Consider the following 17,500-nt stretch of genomic DNA (forward strand, 5'->3'; position numbering starts at 1 on the left):
TGGATCGATTTGATCACAAGATGATACGATGTACATTTGGTTCCAAGTTATTGGCCCTTGTACTACTTTAGTCACCTGTCGCCGTTCATGTGTTTTATCATATAAGACCAAGGCTTCTAATATGTACCGTTTAGTGGGTTAAATGGTACGGCTTGTTGAATTTTTTAAGGGTCGATGGAAAGCACGGGAGAGCCACCTGTCTCGTTCCCGTGGCCGTGTTAGCAAAGGAAAAAAGAACGGTCGGTTCTGTAACATGTATCCCCAATTTAACACGATTTCACGGACCTGCTATTGCCACGACGACGGTGAATAAAGCGGCCTTATCCTCCTCTCCTCTCTCTCACCGATCTTTCACCATTGCACTTAAATACACGGCCTGGGATGATCAGATTAATTTTTGCCGGCGGCTTGGACTATCTTGCTGTGCTTCCGAGTACAGACTACCCCGTTCTTTGTGTAGTTGCAGCGTGTTAAGCGTGATCATCAAAAGGATCCCTCATGCGTAAATAATGAACACCATGCTCTACTCTTACTTTAAATATGCAATTGGCCGCCCTGTCATTGATATGTGTTTTAATGGCGGATAACAACAAATCCACGCTCACATCAACATTTCTCCAAGAATAATTGTCGCAATAATTTAATTACCATGAATAAAAATTATAATATTTTACACTGTGAGTAGAAAAAAGGAGATTCGCGTCACCTTCTCGGGAAATATCGTCTTTTTTCCCGCGTTATTTATGAAAATGACGTCTCTATACTGTCAAATGTTGTTTATATTCTACAACACAAATTATTTGCTTAAGCAGAGAACAGAAGAAAAACAATCAAATAAATAATAAAGCTCGAAATGTACTGCTATAAATATATGTTGCCATGATTTGTTGCCATGGTGAATTATGAGATCGTCTTCGATGAACGTATTGTTTAAATGTCTTGTGCCATTTTCATTGTTCCAGGTTCCCGCTCGGTCTGGTGGCCTCCATTGTCGTCAAAAAAACAATGAATGGAGTTAATCGTAGCTGACGAATTGAATGAGTCTCTTTTGTGTTTCCCTAAAACACACACATGAATATCATTACACGATTTGGTAAGGGTGTCCGACACTGTGAGCCATTGTCGTTGAAATAGTCGTTGTGGGTTTGTAGTAACAAGCTCCGCAGAAAGCTCCTGGGTACGGCGATCCCAAGGAATAGGCACTTCCTGGTGGCGCCAGACCCATACACCTTGAAAACAAATACAAAGCATAGATTGTGAACACAAATAAATTATAATGAGCAAAATACTGGCCTGGAAAAGTCCTTCACCTATCCTACATTCACTACATATACACAACTATAGAGCATTTCACATTATATGGTTATGGTAGTACAGAACAGTGTGTGAATTCCTAGCTGTATAGTTTCAAAATACATAACCCAAGAAAGTATGGAGACTAATATTCCACCCCTGGAGATCCGTACTTCTGTAAAAAAAAAAAAACTCAACAATTTTCAGATTGATATTCATATTGAGCGTAACTTCATAAGATATTCTCATTAATTTACTTTTGTGTTACTATGGTAACCATACTAATGAAGTTCCAAAATCAAAGATGTCGAAATTAGAACACTCAAGTTAGTTGAACCCCGTTTCGTTTGACTTTTTTCACAACATGCAATTACGGCATCAATTTGCATATTTTGATTTATCGTTTCATAAATTGGTTACAATTAATTACATTAATGAAATTAATTGGGCTGATGTATCTCATTTAAATGTATTATAGTTGTTTATTGTAATTATCCATCAAACCTGGAAAAATTGGAAAGCGTGTAAGTCTTAAGAAGATCTCATTTAATATATTACACTTGACTGTTTTGATAAGTCCGACTCAGTATATATATTGGCGTCTTTGGCAATCTTTCAGAATACAATGTCGTACAGGGAGAAGAAATGTAAAGAGAACTATATATTGCATAACTTGTAACAAGCGTGGTTGTTTTCTAACCGTAAAGAAACTTCATGACATACTGTATTGAATAGTTGAGAAGAATAGATACATGTCGTCAAAATCATGGTTTCATGGGATTTTTTTTCTCGCAGAAATGGGTTCAACTGGAAAACAACGAAGACGTTGAACAATGGTTATGTTAACTTGAAACTCCTGAACAGGTGTTGTACACATCATCGCGCAGTGACTTCCGATGAGGTAGCACGGCCCGGGTTTAGATGCCGGGATGAACGCTATACGTAGAAGTACGCTATTATAGTGGTCTGGGGTACAAGTAAAAACTTAGAAACTGTGACCATTTTCTGTTTACTGTTCACAGCGGTTTTCGCATAAAAAGATTTGTAAATTGGGGGTTTCGAGTATTTACTACGCAGACGATCAAAATTGTAGTGGCGGGAAAAATGAGCCTACGCCCAGACGTTGTAAATCCTGTAATAGGAGAAGCAACAGAAGAATGAAAGGACTACACTTGACAAGTAATTATCTGTGTGTAAGTAGACTTTTCAAAAGGTGAATTTTGGAGAACAAACTCCGTGGACTTAAATTGAAAGCTCTTGTGATCCCCTCACGACAATCAACACTGAAACTTGAGCAGACTGACCCCCTTCCCTAAACTATTGGTAACTTGTAAGTAGACTGAATGGGGCCTTTAGCACGTGCACGAGCCTTTCTTAAATAGGAGAGCTTTGCATTGTAAGTAAAAGTACACTGTGACTCCAACACCAAGGATAAAGTCACTGTATAGCCGAGCATTTTAAACACGAGGCAATATGAATCTCGTATTGTAATCTTAAACTTCAAAATACACGTAATGGTTTTGTTGAGGCATGTGTATGACGATCTCTGAGGTAAAGGACTGTTTCAAGTTTACTATCACTTCTGTTTTCGTCAGGTGGGTTACTTTTCGTCTACATTCGCCAGATAAAGACGAGGGTATGGAACGCACCATTGCCTGAGGGTACCCCGTGTATTATTGTCGTTGAAGTTTACCGCAATATTTCATGGACGATGTCAAATACACTGAGAAAGTCTAAACGTCTTTTAAAGTTGTCATGTAATTTCGCATCTTGTTGCCAAGCTTTCGTACAGTTGATACAGTCTTATAGGGCTCCGTCCCAAGGAGCGAAAAATCAAATTTTTGAAGCAATGGCCAATGCTTGATTTTTTTTCTTTCTTTTACACGATATTAAAGTTAAACCACTTTTATTTGCTCACCTGTAATGCTGGTCCATTTGTGCTTTCTCGATTCTCTTGTCCTTTGCTCTCCTGTTCTGAAACCAGATTTTAATTTGGTTTTCAGTCAGCTCTAACATTTCTGCAAGTTCAAATCTTCGTGGCCTGGTAATGTACTCTGTTCGATGATACTCCATTTCGAGTTTGAGGGTCTGTTCACTGGTAAAAGTTGTCCTTTGGCGGCGTGGGCGGTTCTCTTTCCTTCGCCTCCTGGCAACTGTAACGGTTAATAACATTAAAAACAAATGTCCTTAAAAATGTCTGCTGTCGTCGGTATGTGTATTTCATGGTATATTTTTACTGCCAAATATGTCGTCTGCATCATCTTTGGCTATCCAAGACAGAAACACAATGTTACTATAAATTGAAAAACAAGTGAATTGGGCCATTTATAAAATAACACGTGACTTCAATATATGTCAAAACAAATTTACTCGAAATCTGTGAATTTCATATCATAATATAGTCGGGCCTCCCAATTTAGACAACTCCGTACAATTTTAGCAATCTTCGAGAAATGGAAGTATTCCTAAAACTTCCCTGTGTGTTTTTTTAATCTAGCTAAGAGATTCGTTGTTTTTCTCAGGTGGCCTGTCATTTTCATTCTCATGAATTTAAGGCCTTACATGATTATGTTGATCTTATCGTATATGGATATTATCGTGGATGTACTGTTCGCTTCGTTTACTAACACAGTCGACAAAAATTACAACTAAGCCCATGGTATAACTTTGATTTTCGCACAGAAAATTTACCGTGTTCCCTTTCTGAGAGTAGTTCATACTTGTAAATATTAGTAAGAAGTATAGATTTTTCTGTTTCTTTTGACACAAAAGCTCGGCAAATCGAATGTAGTAGGCAGACAAAGGAAGCTAATTGGCCCGTAAATCTTTCAAATTGGGTAGAAAATGTTACAAATTGAGTTTGAACACCTACATATGGTTGCTGCGGGGGTGAACGGTAGCCTAGAGGTTTGGTTCAGCGTTGGTATCGTATTTCTCTGCATCTCCGAATACGGACCCGGGAACGGCGCTGATGTGGCTGTCTTTAACATAGATTGGTAAGCTTGGAAACTACTGGCTTGCTCGTGTATCGATCTGGAAATCGTCGGAAAAGACACCGTCGTCGGCGTTATCTCCTTCCCCGTTCTTAAGCCTGAGTTTGAAATACTGGTAAAAGCAGATAGTCTTGGTTCTTCTGAAGTATTTATCTTCGTTAGCAACGTCGGCGGTGTACTACACGTCGATTCACTTGATGCTGTCCCGTTTTCCACTGTTGTCGTCGCTGTCGAACTCGAGGTCTTTCCGTCCAAAGCCATCTCTCGCTTCTTGCTGCAGCCGTTCCAAGTTAATAGGTCAACTAAAATTTCTAATACTCCGCAATTTAATAGCTTCCTTTTTTATATTGCGAATTTTCTGAACTACTCAAAAGAGGGTAATGCTGTGTTCCCTCCCCCAACAGTTATTAAGTCGCTAATGTAATTTGGGCTGTTGGGCTGGTCCAGTGAGTAGAACAAATCAAGTGCTTCGACTCCGGACTGACTGCTGACACACTATATTTGCATATACATGCTGATTGGCCTTGAGTGTGCATGTGTACATTATGCGCGTGAGCTGAACGATGGAGTACGGGAGTGTCGCGTGGCTCGACGCCTGTCAGTCATTCAACGAGTCTACGTACAACTTTAACAGTATCATTAGCGAAATGTATATGCCCCATTCAGAGCTCAAAATAGACCCAGTCGGCTGTAGCTATTGCTAAGTGGTTTCGCTTGGACAAGGAACTTTTTCGGTCGGCTATTAGGCAAAAAAGGACAAAATAAAACCAAGCAAAACACGGGTACCTAAAGGGCTAGCTGTGGTCTTACATCTAAACGCTTCGACAATGATTCCTTAATTATCAATCCAATCGAAGAATATTTACATAGTGATCCATATTGTGGTAATATTAATTTCAATCAGAAGTAAAAGCATTAATGTTATTTGGGATATCACGATGAAAATGGATATAGCTTTCAAATGACCGTATTTGACAAGGGGAAAAATGATTCATGTTAAAGCAATACAAACGTTCACAGAAACAACGGCTGTCCGTGTGCACGGTAATCAAAATTCAGATTTCTCTGAGATTTCTATCCTGCTGGCACTATTCAATATTCTAGTTTTGGTCGGAAACGACCGAATACATATAAAGTCGAACGCAGTTACCAAATAGTTCGCCAAATCTTCACTAAAACTCCTCAACAATTTCTGACGTGGACATTGTGGGGGTTTCGCAGACGAATAATGAACCTGTCGCATACGCGTACAACAACTGTATTCCAAGTCTACTAAACCATAATACAACTTCTCACGTTCTACGCTTTTGGGGTTTAAATGGCGGGAATTTCGCAGAGGACATGATATTGAAACCGTCGCATACTTGTTTATTGAATGTACACGCGAACAAAAAATGTATTCCAATTCTACTAAACCGTATAATACTACTAATCCTCTACAACAACTTCTGACGTTCTACACTTTTGGGGTTTAAATGGCGGGAATTTCGCAGACGACATTTCAGTGTTCATATCATGGTTAGGCCTTTATACTTGGAAACGATATATAAGTTGTTGACAAAGCTCAGGTAAATTATATCAACGCATTCAACGATTTCGATTGTTTTTTATCAAAATATATTCAATGGTGTAAATCAAGTTCAAGACTCCAAATCTGTAGTAATATCGTGACTAAGTTTTAAAAAAAACTAATATCTGTCATGAATCATTCTAGATTATTAACATCATCATAGTACGATTGATACAACACGTCGATACATTTTATAGTCGCAAATGATTTGATGATTTGATTTTATATTTGATTTAAGAAATATTCACACAAGTTCTCGGGAAAAAAAGGGTGAGGTAAAATGAAGTTTGGCGCCACTAGTCTCTAGCTCCTGTGAAGGATTGTTAGTCGTTTGCTTGAACTTTTCACTGGAGATCAAAAGTCTTGTTATGTGCAAACACTGCTGTTCTATTCCCAAATCCCTAGGATTCGGCAAAAGGCAATTTGTGAACAATATGTGAATGTTCTATTGAAACAAAATAGACGAGTGAGTCATTAGTGTTAAGAATAAAGTACGAAGTAATCAATAAAAACTCACTGTCATTAGTAAAGCGATTTTCAATAAGTTTCGCTAACAACCGTCGTCTGCGCATGCGTGCAACTAACACAGACTCTGGTTTGGAACTGGGCAGATGTTCACTGTCAAGTTACATGAACTTTGATATACCAAAGTATACAATCATTTAACCAGACTTTTACATTCTTAGATTATTTCGATATTTTTTTTCTCGTAGTGTGAGATACATGTAAGTATACTGCAATACAGTTAATATTACGGCATCTCTGCCTCTGCTGGTATTTTTCAGCACAACATTCTTCCAATCACAGCATTTTTAGTCACACATTAAACAAAAAGAAAAAAATCGATGTTGAAATTCTAAAAATGCCATTAATTATCGGTTTTTGTAACTAGCCAATAAAATCACCATTGCATTAGTTCAAATGATAACTTTACAAGCCGTTGCTACAATCGTATTTTTATCACACTCATTTACGGTAATAGTAGTGACGACAAACGAACAAGCCAACGTGTTATCGACCGATCAACTCTACTACGGTGTTTTGCAAACCGCACCGTCTGTCCTACCAGCTGAGAGTTCCCGCGCTTTACAATTAGTAAGCACCCCGAGAAATTTCTGAACAATTATTGGTCAATAAGGGGTAAAAATTGATCAACTCGGAGTCTACCTTTCGACCGAGGGTATATTGTTAAAAATGGTCTACTTGCGTCATGCAGTGAGAAGCGAAATTTACAAAAAGGAATTACTTCAGAAATTATCGGTCGCAGGAATCGATCGTTCAACGTAAAATTTCTGAATTTTTCTGCGGATAAACTTTCAGTTCGAAGTGATAAGTGTTACTGGTAATTATTATTATTTATATACAGATAAAAATAAAGATATAAACTCAGTGTTAGTTCAGTCATCGTAAAATGACGTTTTTCGAGTGTAGTAGTTCACACACGAGTTTCATGTTCAGAGGTTTTTTTTTCAACGAGGGATTTTCGTTAGTTTACATCACTGCAGGATGTAAAACGTTCAGGACGACAAGCACTTGTTTTAGTAACTTGTAAATCTCTTTAAAACACCGTATGCAGTGCATTTTGTCGTGCGTTCTACTATTTTCATAAAATGTACCTATTTGATACTTATACATTGCACTCTAGGTTATTTAAGAAAGCTGACGTCACATAAACATAGGCCTTACACATATGAATTTCAAACCAGTAGTGTTAAAAGAAGTATGACACCTTGCCGTGGACTAGTGTTTGACTTTCCCGCTAAAATCCAAAGTAATAATGTGATGTTGATAAACCAATGGAATTACACATCACATTTAAGGTCTTTGTCGAGCCTCTGGCTCCCACAGCGACCCCCACACCCCACCCCACCCCGACCAGCGACCACTTTTGTCGGAAGTACAGTACCCAGTTTTACTTCGTTAACTTCCTTGCTAGTCCGTGACATGACAAAATTGCTGGGTTTTTTTGCAATTTCTTCCACGTTAAGTCTTGACACATTGGAAGAGTCCTTTACTCTAAAGTGAAATCAACATTTTGGGATATAATTTGATTGAATATTCAAGAAACATCACACGTTTTATCCATGTATGTTGTTAGTGGTGATGATATTACAAATACTTCATATCTCAATTCTCTCTCAAAATTCCATCAATTAACAAAAATGACAATTTCTATAGAGTGAAACATAAATAACAATAAACTTGATGGTCGAAAGTACTCCATCAAAAAAGGGGTGGACAGTGGTAGGAAGATGTCACTCACGTCTGTTTGTATTAGAACATAAACTTCCTCGTTATACATTGTACATGTAATTCATTTTGTGGTTTTGTTAGAATGACCATTCCCCCCCCCTCTCTCTGTCTCTCTCTCTCTGTCTCTGTCTCTCTCTCTCTCTCTCTCTCTCTCTCGCTCTCTCTCTCTCTCTCTCTCTCTCTCTCTCTCTCTCTCTCTCTCTCTCTCTCTCTCTCTCTCTCTCTCTCTGTCTCTCTCTCTCTCTGTCATCTCATGGTAACATCGTAACTGTTTAAGTTCTTCCCAATAATAATCCTATTAACTTCCTGTCCTTTTCATTTTTCTATATTCATTCATTCATTTATTCTTATTTTATAATGCTTCATTATTTAGACAATCACAAAATTGTTGTAATTCGATTACAAACAACATTGTTACTGTCTTTTGGTCATTCTTAACAGTAATTAATTGATTCTGGGACTTGACGAATAAATTTAAGCTGTTATAAGCGTTAATCAATATGATACTGAAACAATAGAATCTTTACAATTAATGATAATTGCCGCCGAACTGACAGAAGGGATGCTTATACATGTCACTGTTTCTATACAAATGTTACAATTCTATTGAAATATATCAAGAGGAAAAGACATAAGCACTTTAGTTTAGTGTGACATTTGGTTTTATCTTCGATCAAATGATAAATCTACAATGCATACTTTAACCAATGGAAGTACTATGTAAATAAAATTTGATTCGGTCACCAGCCACATTCTTAGGATTAGGTGACGGATTCTTGGGTTTCACCAATATTTTAAGCATAGTACTTTGAATGCTAGCGAATCAAACATTGTCAAATGTCGAAAAAATGTCACAAAATTAGATGAAATTATATTAACCTAGTTTCATCAGATTTTAACTCTGGAAACACATTTGAATTTTTTTAGTGAAAATCAGAAATATTTTCCGATCGATAAATCGTGTGTTTGTCAATGGATTCAGAGCTTATTTAGCATGTCTATACTTTTCCATTAGGCGTAAAAAAAATCGTGTGGTTCCGATTACATTCAATGTTAAAATAGGTGGGGTAGGTAGATTTTTTATTTTATTTTATTATATATATTTTTTCTGTGTGAGTGTCTAGTTCAGGGTTTTCATTGTTTTCCAAATGGTCTCTGTGTTGTTTATTTCTTCCTATCAGATGTACAGCCATTACAGATTAGTTTTACATTGTGTTTTTAAGTTGATGTTAGTTTCCGCACCCACTATATCTTGCGAGACTTCACGATTTTCGCGATTTTATTATTATTTTTCTCGAATACGAAAAAACAAGTTTAGGGTCGGCGTGAAAAACTAGGTGGGGTTGGGTAACTGGAATCAAACAACTTTTTAATTTGGCCTTAAAACTGTGCATTAATTTCTTTTATCAGTGCGTGAAAACAGGTTAATGTTTTATTTTTATTTGTCTGTGTTTATGTATGTGCGCACGCATGTATATATATATATGTGTGTGTGTGTGTGTGTGTGTGTGTGTGTGTGTGTGTGTGTGTGTGTGTGTGAATGTTTTAGTTTGTTTCCGCGTCCTACTATTCTTTTAGAATTCTTTTTTACAATGTTGACAGCTGAAAGCTTTTTTTTGTGGCCCAAATGACAATATGCAGTCTTCAGTTTATTAAAGTGCAACGTGTACTAAATAGTGGCTATAATCCAAAGCAGACACTTGAAGCCAATTCGAACAATAGGCTATAGTTTCAAATATTTTAACTTCTTGAATGATTTACGAATAGAAATGGAGTATTTAGTCTCCTTTACCACCGATCTATTGTTCACTTTCCAAGCTAACGGAAAACGCGCCTGAATACCACTTTCTCTTGTGGCACGCGACTTGTATTTGCGGTGGACATTGGAGATCGATTGAACACTGTGTCTTAACAAAGCGACGCATGTAAAAAAAACGAAAGTATTTACTTAAATGTTTATTGTGGTGGGACAATAGATTAAAGCCTTATACAGTAGTGATTGACATACGGTGTATGAATCTCAAACTGCTTTCTAGTATTTACAGCTTTTTCAGGTTATGTGTATTTAAAAAGTCAAGGGGATAATGTCTTGTGCATGATAGCCGACTATTAAAGTATGTATGTATGTATGTATGTATGTATGTATGTATGTATGTATGTATGTATGTATGTATGTACGTACGTACGTACGTACGTACGTATGTATGTATGTATGTATGTATGTATGTATGTATGTATGTATGTATGTATGTATGTATGTATGTATGTATGTACGAACGAACGATTTTTTTGTTATATATTCTCTGAGTATTTCTCACTTTTTTCTGTAATGTTTGTTCACCTTGTCTTTATTTTAGACGAAAATTATAGCGGGAATTCCCCTTCAATAAAACACACGTGCAGTCTTGCTGTGAAGGTATTACAAATGTATTACAGAAGACTACGTACTTGTTACAGTGAAAGTTCAAAAACTTTACCGTCGTCTACGTGGAGCTACATTCAGTCTGTAACTGAAAATTAATATCCTTCTATTTGTTGGAATGAAATATTTCGGTGTCGAGGTGTTTCCGCCAAGGTGTCAGGTGGCGCAGACGACCACATCCTGAAAGTGAAGTTTCTTTTATAAATTGCCTACAAATGCAGGTGGTCGCCTGTTGCATGTTTTACAAGTCCGGAAATACAGAAAAACTTGTAAGTTTTACAAAGAGACTGCGAACCTGTCAAAGCTTGCTATATCATATGCGATGGCTACGTTACTTATTTAAGGGAAGGGATTGGCTTGAATGGTTGCAAAAAATAGCTATTATGGTGGTGGTGGTGGTGGTGGTGGTGGTGGTGGTGGTGGTGGTTGTAGATGAATGACGCCATACTGAAGAAACGGCCACCGAGACACTTGATATTTCTTATGAAGACAGGTCAACATTCACTCGTGAATTTCGGTCACCTGATTGATGTCCAACTGATTTCATTGGTTGATTTATTGGTTTGTTTTCTTGAGCTGTCTGCGTTAGTTAATGCACTTTTGAAAATGTCCGTTTTGGTTAATGTTTGTAAAACAAAATTCAACAGATTTGAAATTTTGTTCACGTCTTCGACCGATCAGTAAAATAACATCGCATAATAATATCGCTAGTCTCACCATCTTAACAAAATGTTTGATAAACAGGTAAGTTCTTCAAAAATCAAAAAATCTTCAAAAAAATTCTTGTTTATCTTGAGTATTATCGTTGTTTACTCTCTTGTTTTGTTTCTGTTTGTTCTCAATTTAGATCAATGACGGAATTTTTTAGACAAGCCTGTTGGAGATTGGTGATTTGTCTTTACTTAATGGAAATCTTAGCAGTACTTACATTAAAGTGATGTTGTTAAACACAGGTGATACATCAGTGGAGGTTAAGGAGGGTCACTCGTAAATAATATATACGCTACAGAATCATTGGCATTCTTCACACGACGGTGATCGCTTTGTAAACTTCGATAAAATAAGAATTATTACCCGATTCGTACGGTTTTTTGCGAAAGAGATTGCCAATTAAAATTAGTCAAATTGTTTTCACATTTACTATTAAATAGCAGTAGTGTGTTATGGGGAGACCTAAAACTTATCATGCCCCGAGGAATTTTTTTTTAAAGCCAAAACTTTCATTTCGATTTGTTAACACCTGTTTGGATTGCGGTGACGTAGCAACGTACAAGACTCCTCAGTTTTACTTTTTAACACCTGCTTAGCTTTGTGTTAACACAGCAAAATATAGGTAAACTTACGACTCATTTTGTTCTATTACCTTCTGATTCAGTCAAATTTTCCACTACAAAATCCTAAGTAAGCTCACCACGAGTGTTTTCAATCGCACGTGTTTTGTAAGATGAGTTTTGTGTCGCAAGTTATAGCTTAACACGAAATACGCATCGGAAATAAAAACCTTTAAACTTTTCGCTGTTACTTTGTTCAAGAAAACGCCGAAGTATTCTCATTTAAAATGAACAAAAATATCAATTAAATAGAGCTCAAAATGATATCAAAATTACTCCACTATTTAGAATCCAAATATAGCCTCAAAATATTGTGTTAACTCTATGGGAAAGTAAAAGACTTGATTTCCCTGAAAACAAGGACCCCCCCCCCCCACACCCACACCCACCCACCCACCCACCCCGTGGACCCAGATGAATTTATTTTAATATTTCACTAGGACCAGAAACAAGCTTCCACATGGCAGAGTTTCGAGAGAACTTTGATTTTCGCTTTATTTCTCTTCTACTGTCGTCAAAACTCAAGTCACCATGTCGACACTTTAGCTTATCTTTCTCTTTCTCGATGTAAATAAAGTTTGTTTTTATTTATTGTTTTCTCTTTATTTGACATTTTACGATATAAATTACGACAGAGTGTAAGAGGAGATATTTGGTGAAATATCAACTTTAAGTTTGTGTAAATCGACTGAATTGTATTTTGTAAATCATTCAGACTTCAACTCAAGAGTTTTCCATGATTCTACTTTGGGACACTGCTTGTTCAGACTCGCCAAGTGTCGAGACTTTCCTTGCAAGTCTGGGCTCTCGACCATACCTTACATACATCTAGTATCACGATACATGTATCTCAGACTCTCAACCGTAGCATGCATAGTATCACTCTATCTCAGACTCTCGACAATACCAAACATAGCATCACGATGTCTCAGACTCTCGACCATACCAGACATAGTATCATTGTATCTCAGACTCTCGACCACAGAATGCATATTATCAATATATCTCAGATTCTCGAACATAGCATGCATAGCATCACTGTATCGCAAACTCTCGACCATAGTATACATATTATCATCGCATCTTAGGCCCTCTACTATAGCATCGAAGGACTCGCTCAGATGAAAATTTTTGCTGTCGATAGAATTGCAGATGTTTCTATGGTGTCTGAAACCTTAAGTCATCTATAAATTACTCTGGACTCGTGAAAAACACTCACATTGCTTTCAAAATATACAACGAAAACAACAATTTCAAAAGTGTATTCATTGCATCGAACAGGTGATGGAGAAGTGTACTTGAAAATTATCACTTTCGACAACGACCACTTCACCGAGCTGACCTTCATCTTACATTCTCGTATTTATATAGAGGTCACTTGAGACTCCAGGGATGCGTTGTGAACGATAAACCATAGACAGCAGAGACTTTTCTTTGTCTTACTTTTCGTCCAAGACACAAAATCTTAAAGTTCTCACAATGACTGCTTTAGCAACACTTCACTAAATCTTCACCAGGTGCAAGCTCCACAAAAAAAGTCATGCTTAAGAAATTTTGTAATAAATTACAAGTAATCCGTCTCCTTAGAAATTAAGAATGCCAATAAAAGTTACTAATGGGCCAGGGTCTGAATCAGAACGTCATTCGACCGTATCATACACCATTGGAAGTAGCCACAGTCTTGTATAAAATTTTGCCAAGTCCTTTGTACCAACCCTAACAACGTCTCCGTCGCCTACAAATTATGGCCGCGAACAGTGCGCATGTCTCTCATATTTCATCCGTTAGTAAACAGTTACGTCTCGCTTTCGTTTACTTCAACTCTAGACGTCTCTACAAGGTCTGTGCTCCAACAACGCCAAACTTGGACAACAACCACCACAATGCTATGCATTGTTGCTATCGCCCAGTTGGTGGAGTTCGTATGTCAGCATATATATTATTGGTATACAACTTTCAGCACCACACATTCTGGAACTTTGACCCTAAAATAATGTAACACTACTCATTGCGATTATCTGATCCTAACTTTTGTCTGGAATACAGAGTATTGAGTATTTTCAATGCATCTGAAGTGTATATGGGTCTGTGGTTTGTAAATAAGTTAGTACACGGTCGCGGCTGGTGTACATAGGTAAGCAGATGGGATGCAGAGTATGTTGATCTGCTGGTTGACAAAATGACGACCAATTCATATATTTTCAGTTTACTACCAAACCAGAGTTGCTACAGAGTTTCAATTTAGCAACACGGTGTGTTTAAACATCTCACACAATATAATTGTGTTACAAATTACACAACAAATACACCAGCACAGGTAGTGCGCATGCGCATACAAATAACATGATACATTTTATCCCAATGTGTACACTAAATCACCATCACTGTAGGGTGAGACAAGGAGGCTTTTAAGATTCAAATACAAAACTGTTTATTTCTCACAGTGAGATGAAATGTAACATATTATATGCCTGCGCGCGATCAGTGTATGTATTCTTGTCTGTAATTGGTAACAAAAAAGCTGTATGAGATGTTGAAAACATTCTGCCGACTTATATAAAACGCTATAGTGACTCTGGTTTTGTAGTAATAATGAGACAGACAAACATATGTTAATATATGTACTAAGTTATTTGTGGCTAATAAACTAATTGAGTCCGTCAGCTCACTAAATTTCATACCGTTGCAAATATACGACATTCTGCTGGGAATAGAATAACTTTAGTTGAGTCCGAGAGCTGGAACTTTTAGAAATTTTCTCTGCCTTCCGAAACATGTGATACATCTTGTCATTGCCAATACATCATGCTCAACACATCACAGTGATACAGGATTTATTGGAAAAGTCGTGTACCATTTTCTGGAAAAAACATACTCACATATGTTAGTGAGTGGACATATCTTTCGATGATTCTTTGCAATTTTGTTCTTGTTTCTTGTTTGACGTAATTTGACAATTTCAGTTAGGTTTGTCATACCATTGTCGGGCACTGACTGACTGACTGACTGGACCGACCGACCGACCGACTGACTGACTGACTGACTGACTGACTGACTGACTGACTAATTCACTCACTAACCCACCCCCTCACTCACTCACTCACTCACTCACTGTTGAACTTAAAGTAGTAGTAATTCTGTAAATGGCTAACTGTGCGCGCAGGTGTATATAGCTGTTTGTCATCTTTCAGCGCGTATGTCTTGTTTTGTTATGTTTGTTTGTTTGTTTGTTTGTTTGTTTTATTCAGCACAGTTAAAAGTAAAATAAATACAATATATGATCGCCAACAACTGTACACCAAATTCTCGTGCTCGGGTAAAACACGGTCACTAAAATAAGTCGGAAGGCTTATTCCGCTGTGGTCCAAATGTAAACTAACTATACAATATACAGTAATTACATGTAAAACACGAATCCATATCAGCGACGATAAGTGTCCACAGTAAGGTATATTCGAAGTGTTCACAGAATTCCGCTCTCTTGTCAAGTGGCCATCGTGTGTTTTTTTACCCACAGTTTAATCTTATCACCCGACCCCTACTCGTACAAAGAATGAAAACTCAAAACGTCGGTGATAATGACTAATTATGGTGTGCTGTATTATCTAAAACTTATGCATCGTGCTTTGCGTGATAAAGTTCTAGTTTTCAACCTGGATTGAAGATACACGTACGTTCAAGACGAAATGGTTGTTGCCGTGGCTAACTTCTATAGAATCTCTGTTACATATAACTCGACATCGCAAGAAACAAATCTGTATTTACAAACTGCGTTTGATATTTTACCATTATCCATTGACCATGTTTGTATTGGGGATCGGACATGCAGTAATAAGGCCTACAAGTCGTTCAACTTTTAATTAAAAACACACGACCGCCATTTCTATATTCATTCATGAAAAAAAAATCACTTTTTCTTAGAATATTAACTTTAAATTTCACAGACTGTGTTTACAATGGTAGCAAGATTGTTGTGACAGTGTCAAAGTGCCACCCACACGTGGGGGGGGGGGGGTAAAGCCCACAGAGCATCGCTTACTCGATTGACAAAATGCTATAGCTAAATTTTGCAGCGTTTTCACTACCTTACCTTCAAGGGTACTTATATCATATGTGCGCTTTTGTTCTTGTAAGGAGAGTGACAATCCATACTCCTCGAACGGTACGGTTTTCAGATTATGTATCACGTCAGTGAATTCATCAATTCGTGATAAACAACGACGTGTAAAATCTCCTTCGCCGATTTAAAGTGTAAATTGTGGGTTTTTTCTTTTAATTTTCGCGTAAAACGTATACTACGTGAAAGTTTCTTTGGCAACAGATAACAAGATTGAATAACGATGAACAAACGGTAGTGAAAAGCTAAGAGAGGCAGAATTGTATGGCATTGTTATAGAAATATTGATAGGGAACTGTCAATGTGCTTCCGTGAACAATTAACCAGCGACGCGATTTATTCTATTCATTTTGTCACTGGTGACTACATGAGAAAAATTCACATGGAGATCGATTTTGTTTTTTCGCTACAGAAAAAAAGGAAACGTTTGGTAGTTTCGTAGTAAAGACACAAAAACTCGATTGGGAGTCACGCGGCGTTCTTTACAAAGAAAATGTCTGTCTTCAATAATTAATACCCTAACAGGTGACCGATGTGGATGACACAGTGTGTCGTCTGATCAAGAATTCGCGCGCTTTTCATCACAAATTTTACATAGAAATTCAGAAAACATGCCCCAAAAAGTGAAATTGGACTTTTTAAATCACTTGTAAAATGTCTGACACATGAACGGGGATGTACATAAACGATTATATTGTCACGAAGCGCTGATACACTGACCGGGTACACTGAGTCTCTGACACTCCGAATTGAGAACATAGGCGCGGAAAGATAGAAAGAGGAGATAAGGACAAGAGGCATTTGCAAATAGCGGAAAGCGAACACGCCAATTCAGTATACGCCGATGAATAAAATTAAGCTTAAAATGAGGTTATCAAAATGTTATCTACGAGGAAAATGTCAGCATACTTCATTAATTTATTGCATTCATTTTATTTTATTAGCAACGGCTAATTTATGAAGTGAGATGAAATTGCCCTCACTATAGTTTTCAATTCGCCAGTTTTCACTCATATCATGTCAAAACATTATCACGATCTAAAGCTTGGTGTTATTTTTTTAGTCACTGGGGCTGAACCTGTTGTTGTCGCAATGTATGTTACATCCGAAAAATTTTGTTCGCTAACTTACCGAAAACTTACCGATATCGATATGTCAGAGTATATTTGTATCAAGGGAAAAAAACTATCACGGGAAATCATGGTATCCTTTGATTTTAGAAAATGTAACACGAGGTACGCCACCCCTTGCGGGCCAATATCTGTTTTTTCAAGTTGCATAAATTTTGTTTGAAGTGTTATGTGTAGCCGGGAAGAGTTTGACAAAATATAAGCGTGTATTACCAAAGCCGTTGTGTTTTATTTGGAACATATTTATATCAAACATGTGCCGATTTGACGTGACATTTGATTCCTGATTCTGACGTATATTGAATAAGGTGGGCTAAAATGGGTACCGTTATGATTACCACATCCAACCGTTTCTGAACAAGTTGCATATTACGTTGTGGCTCCAACAAAA

At 37.3% G+C, this 17,500-nt stretch overlaps 1 protein-coding gene across 1 annotated transcript; it reads right to left on the minus strand.

Moving 5' to 3' along the window:
* Window positions 1-1,081: 1,081 nt before the first annotated feature.
* LOC144447753 (uncharacterized) lies at window positions 1,082-4,547 on the minus strand. Its single transcript, XM_078137835.1, has 3 exons — window positions 4,166-4,547; window positions 3,212-3,446; window positions 1,082-1,229 (listed from the first exon to the last, which is right to left on the minus strand). Exons 1-3 carry the CDS (start codon window positions 4,545-4,547, stop codon window positions 1,082-1,084), a joined length of 765 nt encoding a protein of 254 aa, XP_077993961.1.
* Window positions 4,548-17,500: the final 12,953 nt, after the last annotated feature.

This window comes from Glandiceps talaboti, chromosome 16 (genome assembly GCF_964340395.1).
Source record: "Glandiceps talaboti chromosome 16, keGlaTala1.1, whole genome shotgun sequence".
NCBI classification, from domain to species: Eukaryota; Metazoa; Hemichordata; class Enteropneusta; family Spengelidae; genus Glandiceps; species Glandiceps talaboti.

Coding starts and splice junctions, on each gene's coding strand:
- LOC144447753 (XM_078137835.1), bottom strand. CDS start 4,547: ATGGCTTTGGACGGAAAGACCTCGAGTTCGACAGCGACGACAACAGTG. Junction 3,447..4,165: donor CACCCCCGCAGCAACCATAT/GTAGGTGTTCAA, acceptor TAACCGTTACAG/TTGCCAGGAGGCGAAGGAAA. Junction 1,230..3,211: donor CAAATGGACCAGCATTACAG/GTGAGCAAATAA, acceptor TTTGTTTTCAAG/GTGTATGGGTCTGGCGCCAC.